Source organism: Haliotis rufescens, unplaced genomic scaffold, assembly GCF_023055435.1.
Source record: "Haliotis rufescens isolate VD_foot unplaced genomic scaffold, xgHalRufe1.0.p SCAF_13, whole genome shotgun sequence".
Lineage (NCBI taxonomy): Eukaryota > Metazoa > Mollusca > Gastropoda > Lepetellida > Haliotidae > Haliotis > Haliotis rufescens.
In genome coordinates, this window is record NW_025963813.1 from 11,778,175 (window position 1) to 11,790,426 (window position 12,252).

At 45.6% G+C, this 12,252-nt stretch overlaps 1 protein-coding gene across 4 annotated transcripts in view; it reads right to left on the minus strand.

Moving 5' to 3' along the window:
* Window positions 1-575: 575 nt before the first annotated feature.
* Window positions 576-12,252, minus strand: part of LOC124139096 — a 39,333-nt gene continuing 27,656 nt past the window's right edge. For all 4 annotated transcript variants that reach the window (XM_046506115.2, XM_046506113.2, XM_046506114.2 and 1 more), the window contains exons 4-5: window positions 3,883-4,107; window positions 576-1,730 (exon numbers count right to left, since the gene is read on the minus strand). In XM_046506115.2, coding sequence (XP_046362071.2) covers window positions 1,257-1,730; window positions 3,883-4,107 — 699 coding nt within the window. In that variant the 3' untranslated portion in view covers window positions 576-1,256. The remainder of the gene's footprint in view (window positions 1,731-3,882; window positions 4,108-12,252) is intronic.

Below are 12,252 nucleotides of genomic sequence, written 5' to 3' on the forward strand. Positions count from 1 at the left end.
TATGTAAAATCAAAAATTATTTCTGAGGGATTCTTTGACGAAGAACTTGAAATCATACGCGCATTCTGATTGGTTTGTCGTATTTTCGCACATAACATTCATCGATAGGGGGACGAGTCTTCTTGCAGGTCACGGAAAGGGGCGAGTGGTGACGAATGACCTTAAAGCTGTGCATCAATATCTGGCCTTCAGCGTCGTGCCTCGACCTACTTCCGGATATATGGACTTCACGGTTGTGTCTTGATGGACTTGCGGATGTACTTCCGGTTACCCGGGTTTAACCACTGCGCCTCCGTGTACTCCTGGGTTTCACTACAAAAATGAGACAAACCCAAAACGGTGAACTAAACATCTGACAGTCCTATATCACAAATGACACAAGTTTTCCCATGTCAAATCAGTGGGGAGTAATTGAAACCAAAATTGAACTGTCACACAAACACAGGGGCACATTGGAGTCGCCTAGTTAATAGCCCCGCTAATCGCCGTGACGAGTTCTGTCCCTTGCTGGTGACAGTATCCGATTACCGAGATTTGCCCTGAAATTGGTTTATTCTTGTTTTTAATGCATTATACTCGTGCTCATAGGTTTCGCCACAGTGGAAAACGTCCATACGGGTTGTCTTACTGTCACGTGTCTGTCCAAGGTGGCGCACAACTCCTCCACCGCGCACAACTCCTCCACCGCGCACAACTCCTCCACCACGCACAACTCTTCCACCCACGTGTTTGCTTTTCCGTTAGAACTTGTCAGATAACCACTCTGGACACTACAGTATGCAATGACGTGTGCATCTTCGAATACAATTCATTACTTTTAAAATGTTTCAAATTCACGGACGTTGCACTTAGTCGACTAAAATTACAGACTCAAAAAGAACAGTGACGCATGTAGCTAGCGCTACACGATATTCACTGACACTGGCAGATCAAGATCGGGCATGGCGGATTAAGGGGAGGTGCAGCGATCGCCACGTCAGTCACTATATCGTGTGTGTACTTTACTTCGTGTCTTGTGTTGTCTGAATCCCTTCCCCCTTTAAAATAATTGGTGCTCCTTTGCGGTGTATTTCTGATTATGTTCATTTTTCATCTGCTTCACAACATTTGCTGCTCACTTCCTGTCGTTGAAACACTAATTTTATCTTATCAAATATGAGCAATGTGATTTCTTTGTATGCCGATGATCATTGCATCCACGAACATCCAGTTTCGTTCAGGCAACAGATGCCAAAACATGTATTCTTGGCAAGCTACTACAGCCTGATGTCTGCTGTCCCGCTAGGGGGATCCGGTTGGGCACTGGTTCCTGGAATCTCTTGCAGTTCTTTATAATGAGGATCTAGCCACGTTGGCTCAAAGTTCAATTTCGCGACACTTCTAAGTTGGTGACTTCCTATCGTCTGATTTAGGTCATTTGATGAACCAGTCGAATCAGTTCTGCTGTCACGTGTGTCGGTGACGTAACCATTATTCACGTGGCCTTTGCGCTCGTCCTTTTCGACATCCGGGCTTCCGCACGTGCATACAGGTTTGCCGGCCTTTCTTCTGCGTTTAACACAGACGGTGATGGGGATGAGGAGGGCGATGAGGATGATGACGAGGACGAGGACACCTGCAAATAACGCCGCACCGTGAGGGCGGCCCTCGTCTGACGGGTGGTCGACCCTTACCGCGAATGGCAGAGGGTTGGACACAATCTTGTTAGTTGCTGTTGTCACAAGGACAACCTGAAACGAAGCAGAAGAAGGTAATGTAGCTTGTGTCTACTTGAAGTGGTTCAAAAAAGATGAGTGAGTAAGTGAGTGAGTGTGGTTTTACGCCGCTTTTAGCCATATTCCAGCAATATCACGGCGGGGGACACCAGAAATGGGCTTCACACATTGTACCCATGTCGGGAATCGAACCCGGGTCTTCGGCGTGACGAGCTAACGCTTTAACCACTAGGCTACCCGACCGCCCTAAAAAAATATGATGAACATCAAGGTTGGGTCCGTGAAGCAAACATGTATACAGATTAAAACCGATCCTCACTAATCACTGAATTAGCCCTTTCAACCTATTGAAAAAAACCCATTAGGCTTAACCGATTATACCTTACTAATCGTTTCGGCGATAACCAAGGAGTTCGCATTTCTTTTGTCATTGTGTCATGGAATAGAAACGGTGTACGTTATTTTTGTCAATTTTGAGGTTTCGAAGATTGGAAACCTGTAAATTGCATTCGAAACGGAACGCGACAGCGTGAGGTTTCGAATGTGAAAACTTAACATATCTCTTATTGTAAGCCGCCTATTACAATATTTCAGTTGTGGTTCAAGGTGGTGTATGTAGAAGACCGGCATCGCGTTCAAGATTTAGCTGTCAGGCCATGATACAATTAAATCACGGTTCCAGCTGCGTTGAGCCCTTCTCAGTCACTCACGACTGTGAGTGAGTGAGTTGGGTTTAACGCCGCTTTTAACAGTATTACAGTTATATCACGGCGTGTCAGCTTAATGTGGATGGAAAATCCGAAGTGATGCAGGTCTCAGACGTTTACCACTTCGGTGAACCCACGAGCACGGGTATGGTGCTGACAAACCTAGAAACATAATCGGGGCGAACCGGGATTCGAACCCACAATCATAGGTTTCTGTCGTGCCCAAGGGACGCAACTCTGCACAGCGAATCGCGGCGCCTTAGACGACTGGGCCACCCTTGTCCCCACACATGACTGTGACACAAAAATAGAGTTTGCACTTTGTTCACATTTTGGGAATCAAACCAGGGCTCCGGCATGATGCTTTATTGACTGTGCGGCGTTAAACCTCTATTATTGTAAGAGCGAAATGCGCAGAAATAAGTATCTTCACTGTGATTTTGTTTGTCTGCCAGGGATGAAATTTCGAATCTTTTCGTCACCTTAACGACCAGGTCGCCTGCCATTTTAGTCATCTTGGTGAAGCAACCCCCAATAAAAACAGGATCTAATTGCATATTGCGTTTTACTCACAAGGGACACGACTCGTGTTCTATACGGGATAGGGCTTCGATCGCACCAAGAAAATGAGGTTTGAAGTGGCAACCTAAGGCTTTGATGATATGGGCTTGTGGACACTTTTGCCTCGGAGACATGGCAGACGAGATGCGATATCTCTGTGTTCTGTGTCACGTGATTAAGGATTTAGAGTCGCGGGAGATCTCGCGGACCGAAATTTTGACAATTACAACCTCGGCTGGAACTGTGGATTATATTCCCCTCTAAAGTTAACAGGCGTGTGATATGTTCCTTGGATTAGGAGATAAATATGCGATTTCATTTAACAATGTTTTCAACCAATCAAATTGCAACACACATTCATTTTTACATTGGTCTCAAATAACATAACTGTATTTCTTGGGGAATAGTGTATCTTGTAATATACGACTTTGTTAACATTTTACCCTCAGTATATCGACTATTTCTGCTTTAACTGTTCTTCTTGCTGATGAATTTATCTTATGGTAAACCGTTCCTCGTCTTCCCGAGGCAAGGGAGTTAACTGAATGTAAAAGTGCAGTTTCCACCCCTTGCCGAACTTGGCTGGAATTTCATGACTCGATGGTAGTGCCACCGGTGGCTATTACGACTTATGGTCCTTCTATGTCCCTCTTATGGCCAATCAGATTCCACCACTCATAACACTTGCATTTGCTTCAAACAAAATGGCGGCGCCCAGTCATGATGATGTGATCGATGTTTAATGTAATAAGATGGGTCTTACCTCGCGAAGCGTATCAAATTACTTGCGCACCTTGATAAAAGAAAGGTATATAAGATTTGGAAACCGGATGGTGAACTTTTATGATCAATTTACTCCCATGCCTCGGGAAGAGGATCTTTCCTCAACAGGTCCTTACGTAGAATTGTATTTCCTTCTCTTCACGCATCGCATCAGGGTCACTGACAACAATGTAGTACGCATCGTCGACGTCGATTAGTTCAGTGTTGAGGACGTCAAACGCTACACCTTCGGGAAGGTCGATGAAGGTGCTGTGCGGGCTGCGGGTGCCGCCGTGAGGGGGCATGAGAGTGGTCGTTGATATGGGACTGTCCACCTTCTTGTGGTGAACCACATCGGGGTTCTACAACATTGAGGAATGATGGTACTATTTGATAGGAGACAATACGGAAAGTAGGAGGTATTTATCTGGAATTTACCTGGATGAGATCATACTGCACTCGGGTGACCTACAAAATAAATGGGGAAGGAAATGGTGGGTTCTACAAGGAGATATTGCTGGGATTCTACAATTTGAGATAATGCATGGATTCTTCAACAGGAGATAATGCTAAGATTCTACAGTAGGAGATAATGCTGGAATTCTACAAGAGGGTATAGAGCTGGGATTCTCCAAGAGGGTATAGAGTTGGGATTCTATTAGAGGGTATAGAGCTGGGATTCGACAACAGGGTATAGAGCTGGGATTCGACAACAGGGTATAGAGCTGGGATTCTACAAGAGGGTATAGAGCTGGGATTCTACAAGAGGGCATAGAGTTGGGATTCTACAAGAGGGTATAGAGCTGGGATCCTACAAGAGGGTATAGAGCAGGGATTCTACAAGAGGGTACAGAGCTGGGATTCTACAAGAGGGTATAGAGCTGGGATTCTACAAGAGGGTATAGAGCTGGGATTCTACAAGAGGGTATAGAGCAGGGATTCTACAAGAGGGTATAGAGCAGGGATTCTACAAGAGGGTATAGAGCTGGGATTCTACAACAGGGTATAGAGCTGGGATTCTACAAGAGGGTATAGAGCAGGGATTCTACAACAGGGTATAGAGCTGGGATTCGACAACAGGGTATAGTGCTGGGATTCTACAAAAGGGTATAGAGCTGGGATTCCACAAGAGGGTATACAGCTGGGATTCGACAACAGGGTATAGAGCTGGGATTCTACAAGAGGGTATAGAGCTGGGATTCGACAACAGGGTATAGAGCTGGGATTCTACAAGAGGGTATAGAGCTGGGATTCTACAACAGGGTATAGAGCTGGGATTCCCCAAGGGGGTATAGAGCTGGGATTCGAAAACAGGGTATAGAGCTGGGATTCGAAAACAGGGTATAGAGCTGGGATTCGAAAACAGGGTAAAGAGCTAGGATTCGACAACAGGGTATAGAGCTGGGATTCTACAAGAGGGTATAGAGCAGGGATTCTACAACAGGGTATAGAGCTGGGATTCGACAACAGGGTATAGTGCTGGGATTCTACAAAAGGGTATAGAGCTGGGATTCCACAAGAGGGTATACAGCTGGGATTCGACAACAGGGTATAGAGCTGGGATTCTACAAGAGGGTATAGAGCTGGGATTCGACAACAGGGTATAGAGCTGGGATTCTACAAGAGGGTATAGAGCTGGGATTCTACAACAGGGTATAGAGCTGGGATTCCCCAAGGGGGTATAGAGCTGGGATTCGAAAACAGGGTATAGAGCTGGGATTCGAAAACAGGGTATAGAGCTGGGATTCGAAAACAGGGTAAAGAGCTAGGATTCGACAACAGGGTATAGAGCTGGGATTCTACAAGAGGGTATAGAGCTGGGATTCTACAACAGGGTATAGAGCTGGGATTCTACAAGAGGGTATAGAGCTGGGATTCTACAAGAGGGTATAGAGCTGGGATTCTACAAGAGGGTATAGAGCTAGGATTCTACAAGAGGGTACAGAGCTGGGATTCTACAAGAGGGTATAGTGCTGGGATCCTACAAGAGGGCATAGAGCTGGGATTCTACAAGAGGGTATAGAGCTAGGATTCTACAAGAGGGTATAGAGCAGGGATTCTACAAGAGGGTATAGAGCAGGGATTCTACAAGAGGGTATAGAGCAGGGATTCTACAAGAGGGTATAGAGCTAGGATTCTACAAGAGGGTATACAGCAGGGATTCGACAACAGGATATAGAGCTGGGATTCTACAAGAGGGTATAGAGCTGGGATTCTACAAGAGGGTATAGAGCTTGGATTCGACAACAGGGTAAAGAGCTGGGATTCTACAAGAGGGTATAGAGCAGGGATTCTACAACAGGGTATAGAGCAGGGATTCTACAAGATGATATAGAGCTGGGATTCTACAACAGGGTATAGAGCTGGGATTCGACAACAGGGTATAGAGCTGGGATTCTACAAGAGGGTATAGAGCAGGGATTCTACAACAGAGTATAGAGTAGGGATTCTACAAGATGATATAGAGCTGGGATTCTACAACAGGGTATAGAGCTGGGATTCTACACGAGGGTATAGAGCAGGGATTCTACAAGAGGGTATAGAGCTGGGATTCCACAAGAGGGTATACAGCCGGGATTCGACAACAGGGTATAGAGCTGGGATTCTACAAGAGGGTATAGAGCTGGGATTCTACAAGAGGGTATAGAGCTGGGATTCTACAAGAGGGTATAGAGCTAGGATTCTACAAGAGGGTACAGAGCTGGGATTCTACAAGAGGGTATAGTGCTGGGATCCTACAAGAGGGTATAGAGCTGGGATTCTACAAGAGGGTATAGAGCTGGGATTCTACAAGAGGGTATAGTGCTGGGATCCTACAAGAGGGCATAGAGCTGGAATTCTACAAGAGGGTATAGAGCTGGGATTCTACAACAGGGTATAGAGCTGGGATTCTACAAGAGGGTATAGAGCTAGGATTCTACAAGAGGGTATAGAGCAGGGATTCTACAAGAGGGTATAGAGCAGGGATTCTACAAGAGGGTATAGAGCAGGGATTCTACAAGAGGTGATAGAGCTGGGATCCTACAAGAGGGTATAGAGCTGGGATTCTACAAGAGGGTATAGTGCTGGGATTCTACAAGAAGGTATATAGCTGGGATTCTACAAGAGGGTATAGAGCTGGGATCCTACAAGAGGGTATAGAGCTGGGATTCTACAAGAGGGTATAGATCAGGGATTCTACAAGAGGGTATAGAGCAGGGATTCTACAAGAGGGTATAGAGCAGGGATTCTACAAGAGGGTATAGAGCAGGGATTCTACAAGAGGGTATAGAGCAGGGATTCTACAAGAGGGTATAGAGCAGGGATTCTACAAGAGGGTATAGAGCTGGGATTCTACAAGAGGGTATAGAGCTGGGATTCTACAAGAGGGTATAGTGCTAGGATTCTACAAGAGGGTATAGAGCTGGGATTCTACAAGAGGGTATAGAGCAGGGATTCTACAAGAGGGTATAGAGCTGGGATTCTACAAGAGGGTATAGAGCTGGGATTCTACAACAGGGTATAGTGCTAGGATTCTACAAGAGGGTATAGAGCTGGGATTCTACAAGAGGGTATAGATCAGGGATTCTACAAGAGGGTATAGAGCAGGGATTCTACAAGAGGGTATAGAGCAGGGATTCTACAAGAGGGTATAGAGCAGGGATTCTACAAGAGGGTATAGAGCAGGGATTCTACAAGAGGGTATAGAGCAGGGATTCTACAACAGGGTATAGAGCTGGGATTCTACAAGAGGGTATAGAGCTGGGATTCTACAAGAGGGTATAGTGCTAGGATTCTACAAGAGGGTATAGAGCTTGGATTCTACAAGAGGGTATAGAGCAGGGATTCTACAACAGGGTATAGAGCTGGGATTCTACAAGAGGGTATAGAGCTGGGATTCTACAACAGGGTATAGTGCTAGGATTCTACAAGAGGGTATAGAGCTGGGATTCTACAAGAGGGTATAGAGCTGGGATTCTACAAGAGGGTACAGAGCTGGGATTCTACAAGAGGGTATAGAGCTGGGATTCTACAAGAGGGTATAGAGCTGGGATTCTACAAGAGGGTATAGAGCTGGGATTCTACAAGAGGGTACAGAGCTGGGATTCTACAAGAGGGTATAGAGCTGGGATTCTACAAGAGGGTATAGAGCAGGGATTCTACAAGAGGGTATAGAGCAGGGATTCTACAAGAGGGTATAGAGCTAGTATTCTACAAGAGGGTATAGAGCAGGGATTCTACAAGAGGGTATAGAGCTGGGATCCTACAAGAGGGTATAGAGCAGGGATTCTACAAGAGGGTATAGGGCAGGGATTCTACAAGAGGGTATAGAGCAGGGATTCTACAAGAGGGTATAGAGCTTGGATCCTACAAGAGGGTATAGAGCTGGGATTCTACAAGAGGGTATAGTGCTGGGATTCTACAAGAAGGTATATAGCTGCGATTCTACAACAGGGTATAGAGCTGGGATCCTACAAGAGGGTATAGAGCTGGGATTCTACAAGAGGGTATAGAGATAGGATTCTACAAGAGGGTATAGAGCAGGGATTCTACAAGAGGGTATAGAGCAGGGATTCTACAAGAGGGTATAGAGCAGGAATTCTACAAGAGGGTATAGTGCTAGGATTCTACAAGAGGGTATAGAGCAGGGATTCTACAAGAGGGTATAGAGCAGGGATTCTACAAGAGGTGATAGAGCTGGGATCCTACAAGAGGGTATAGAGCTGGGATTCTACAAGAGGGTATAGTGCTGGGATTCTACAAGAAGGTATATAGCTGGGATTCTACAAGAGGGTATAGAGCTGGGATCCTACAAGAGGGTATAGAGCTGGGATTCTACAAGAGGGTATAGATCAGGGATTCTACAAGAGGGTATAGAGCAGGGATTCTACAAGAGGGTATAGAGCAGGGATTCTACAAGAGGGTATAGAGCAGGGATTCTACAAGAGGGTATAGAGCAGGGATTCTACAAGAGGGTATAGAGCAGGGATTCTACAAGAGGGTATAGAGCTGGGATTCTACAAGAGGGTATAGAGCTGGGATTCTACAAGAGGGTATAGTGCTAGGATTCTACAAGAGGGTATAGAGCTGGGATTCTACAAGAGGGTATAGAGCAGGGATTCTACAAGAGGGTATAGAGCTGGGATTCTACAAGAGGGTATAGAGCTGGGATTCTACAACAGGGTATAGTGCTAGGATTCTACAAGAGGGTATAGAGCTGGGATTCTACAAGAGGGTATAGATCAGGGATTCTACAAGAGGGTATAGAGCAGGGATTCTACAAGAGGGTATAGAGCAGGGATTCTACAAGAGGGTATAGAGCAGGGATTCTACAAGAGGGTATAGAGCAGGGATTCTACAAGAGGGTATAGAGCAGGGATTCTACAATAGGGTATAGAGCTGGGATTCTACAAGAGGGTATAGAGCTGGGATTCTACAAGAGGGTATAGTGCTAGGATTCTACAAGAGGGTATAGAGCTGGGATTCTACAAGAGGGTATAGAGCAGGGATTCTACAACAGGGTATAGAGCTGGGATTCTACAAGAGGGTATAGAGCTGGGATTCTACAACAGGGTATAGTGCTAGGATTCTACAAGAGGGTATAGAGCTGGGATTCTACAAGAGGGTATAGAGCTGGGATTCTACAAGAGGGTACAGAGCTGGGATTCTACAAGAGGGTATAGAGCTGGGATTCTACAAGAGGGTATAGAGCTGGGATTCTACAAGAGGGTATAGAGCTGGGATTCTACAAGAGGGTACAGAGCCCTGATTCTACAAGAGGGTATAGAGCTGGGATTCTACAAGAGGGTATAGTGCAGGGATTCTACAAGAGGGTATAGAGCAGGGATTCTACAAGAGGGTATAGAGCTAGTATTCTACAAGAGGGTATAGAGCAGGGATTCTACAAGAGGGTATAGAGCAGGGATTCTACAAGAGGGTATAGGGCAGGGATTCTACAAGAGGGTATAGAGCAGGGATTCTACAAGAGGGTATAGAGCTTGGATCCTACAAGAGGGTATAGAGCTGGGATTCTACAAGAGGGTATAGTGCTGGGATTCTACAAGAAGGTATATAGCTGCGATTCTACAACAGGGTATAGAGCTGGGATCCTACAAGAGGGTATAGAGCTGGGATTCTACAAGAGGGTATAGAGATAGGATTCTACAAGAGGGTATAGAGCAGGGATTCTACAAGAGGGTATAGAGCAGGGATTCTACAAGAGGGTATAGAGCAGGAATTCTACAAGAGGGTATAGTGCTAGGATTCTACAAGAGGGTATAGAGCAGGGATTCTACAAGAGGGTATAGAGCAGGGATTCTACAAGAAGGTATATAGCTGCGATTCTACAACAGGGTATAGAGCTGGGATCCTACAAGAGGGTATAGAGCTGGGATTCTACAAGAGGGTATAGAGATACGATTCTACAAGAGGGTATAGAGCAGGGATTCTACAAGAGGGTATAGAGCAGGGATTCTACAAGAGGGTATAGAGCAGGAATTCTACAAGAGGGTATAGTGCTAGGATTCTACAAGAGGGTATAGAGCAGGGATTCTACAAGAGGGTATAGAGCAGGGATTCTACAAGAGGGTATAGAGCTGGGATTCTACAAGAGGTTATAGTGCTGGGATTCTACAAGAAGGTATATAGCTGCGATTCTACAACAGGGTATAGAGCTGGGATCCTACAAGAGGGTATAGAGCTGGGATTCTACAAGAGGGTATAGAGCTAGGATTCTACAAGAGGGTATAGAGCAGGGATTCTACAAGAGGGTATAGAGCAGGGATTCTACAAGAGGGTATAGAGCAGGGATTCTACAAGAGGGTATAGTGCTAGGATTCCACAAGAGGGTATAGAGCAGGGATTCTACAAGAGGGTATAGAGCAGGGATTCTAGAAGAGGGTATAGAGCTGGGATCCTACAAGAGGGTACAGAGCAGGGATTCTACAAGAGGGTATAGAGCTGGGATTCTACAAGAGGGTATAGAGCTGCGATTCTACAAGAGGGTATAGTGCTAGGATTTCTACAATAGGGTATAGAGCTGGGATTCTACAAGAGGGTATAAAGCAGGGATTCTACAAGAGGGTATAGAGCTGGGATTCTACAAGAGGGTATAGAGTAGGGATTCTACAAGAGGGTATAGAGCAGGGATTCTACAATAGGGTATAGAGCTGGGATTCTACAAGAGGGTATAGAGCTGGGATTCTACAAGAGGGTACAGAGCTGGGATTCTACAAGAAGGTACAGAGCTGGGATCCTACAAGAGGGTATAGTGCTAGGATTCTACAAGAGGGTATAGAGCAGGGATTCTACAAGAGGGTATAGAGCAGGGATTCTACAAGAGGGTATAATGCTAGGATTCTACAAGAGGGTATAGAGCTGGGATTCTACAAGAGGGTATAGAGCTGGGATTCCACAACAGGGTATAGAGCTGGGATTCGACAACAGGGTATAGAGCTGGGATTCGACAACAGGGTATAGTGCTAGGATTCTACAAGAGGGTATAGAGCAGGAATTCTACAAGAGGGTATAGTGCTAGGATTCTACAAGAGGGTATAGAGCAGGGATTCTACAAGAGGGTATAGAGCAGGGATTCTACAAGAGGGTAAAGAGCTGGGATTCTACAAGAGGGTATAGTGCTGGGATTCTACAAGAAGGTAAAGAGCTGGGATTCTACAAGAGGGTATAGTGCTGGGATTCTACAAGAAGGTACATAGCTGCGATTCTACAACAGGGTATAGAGCTGGGATTCTACAAGAGGGTATAGAGCTAGGATTCTACAAGAGGGTATAGAGCAGGGATTCTACAAGAGGGTATAGAGCAGGGATTCTACAAGAGGGTATAGAGCAGGGATTCTACAAGAGGGTATAGTGCTAGGATTCCACAAGAGGGTATAGAGCAGGGATTCTACAAGAGGGTGTAGAGCAGGGATTCTACAAGAGGGTATAGAGCTGGGATCCTACAAGAGGGTATAGAGCAGGGATTCTACAAGAGGGTATAGAGCTGGGATTCTACAAGAGGGTATAGAGCTGCGATTCTACAAGAGGGTATAGTGCTAAGATTTCTACAATAGGGTATAGAGCTGGGATTCTACAAGAGGGTATAAAGCAGGGATTCTACAAGAGGGTATAGAGCTGGGATTCTACAAGAGGGTATAGAGTAGGGATTCTACAAGAGGGTATAGAGCAGGGATTCTACAAGAGGGTATAGAGCTGGGATTCTACAAGAGGGTATAGTGCTAGGATTCTACAAGAGGGTATAGAGCTGGGATTCTCCAAGAGGGTATAGAGCAGGGATTCTACAAGAGGGTATAGAGCTGGGATTCTACAAGAGGGTAGAGAGCAGGGATTCTACAAGAGGGTATAGTGCTAGGATTCTACAAGAGGGTATAGAGCTGGGATTCTACAAGAGGGTATAGAGCTGGGATTCTACAAGAGGGTACAGAGCTGGGATTCTACAAGAGGGTACAGAGCTGGGATTCTACAAGAAGGTACAGAGCTGGGATCCTACAAGAGGGTATAGTGCTAGGA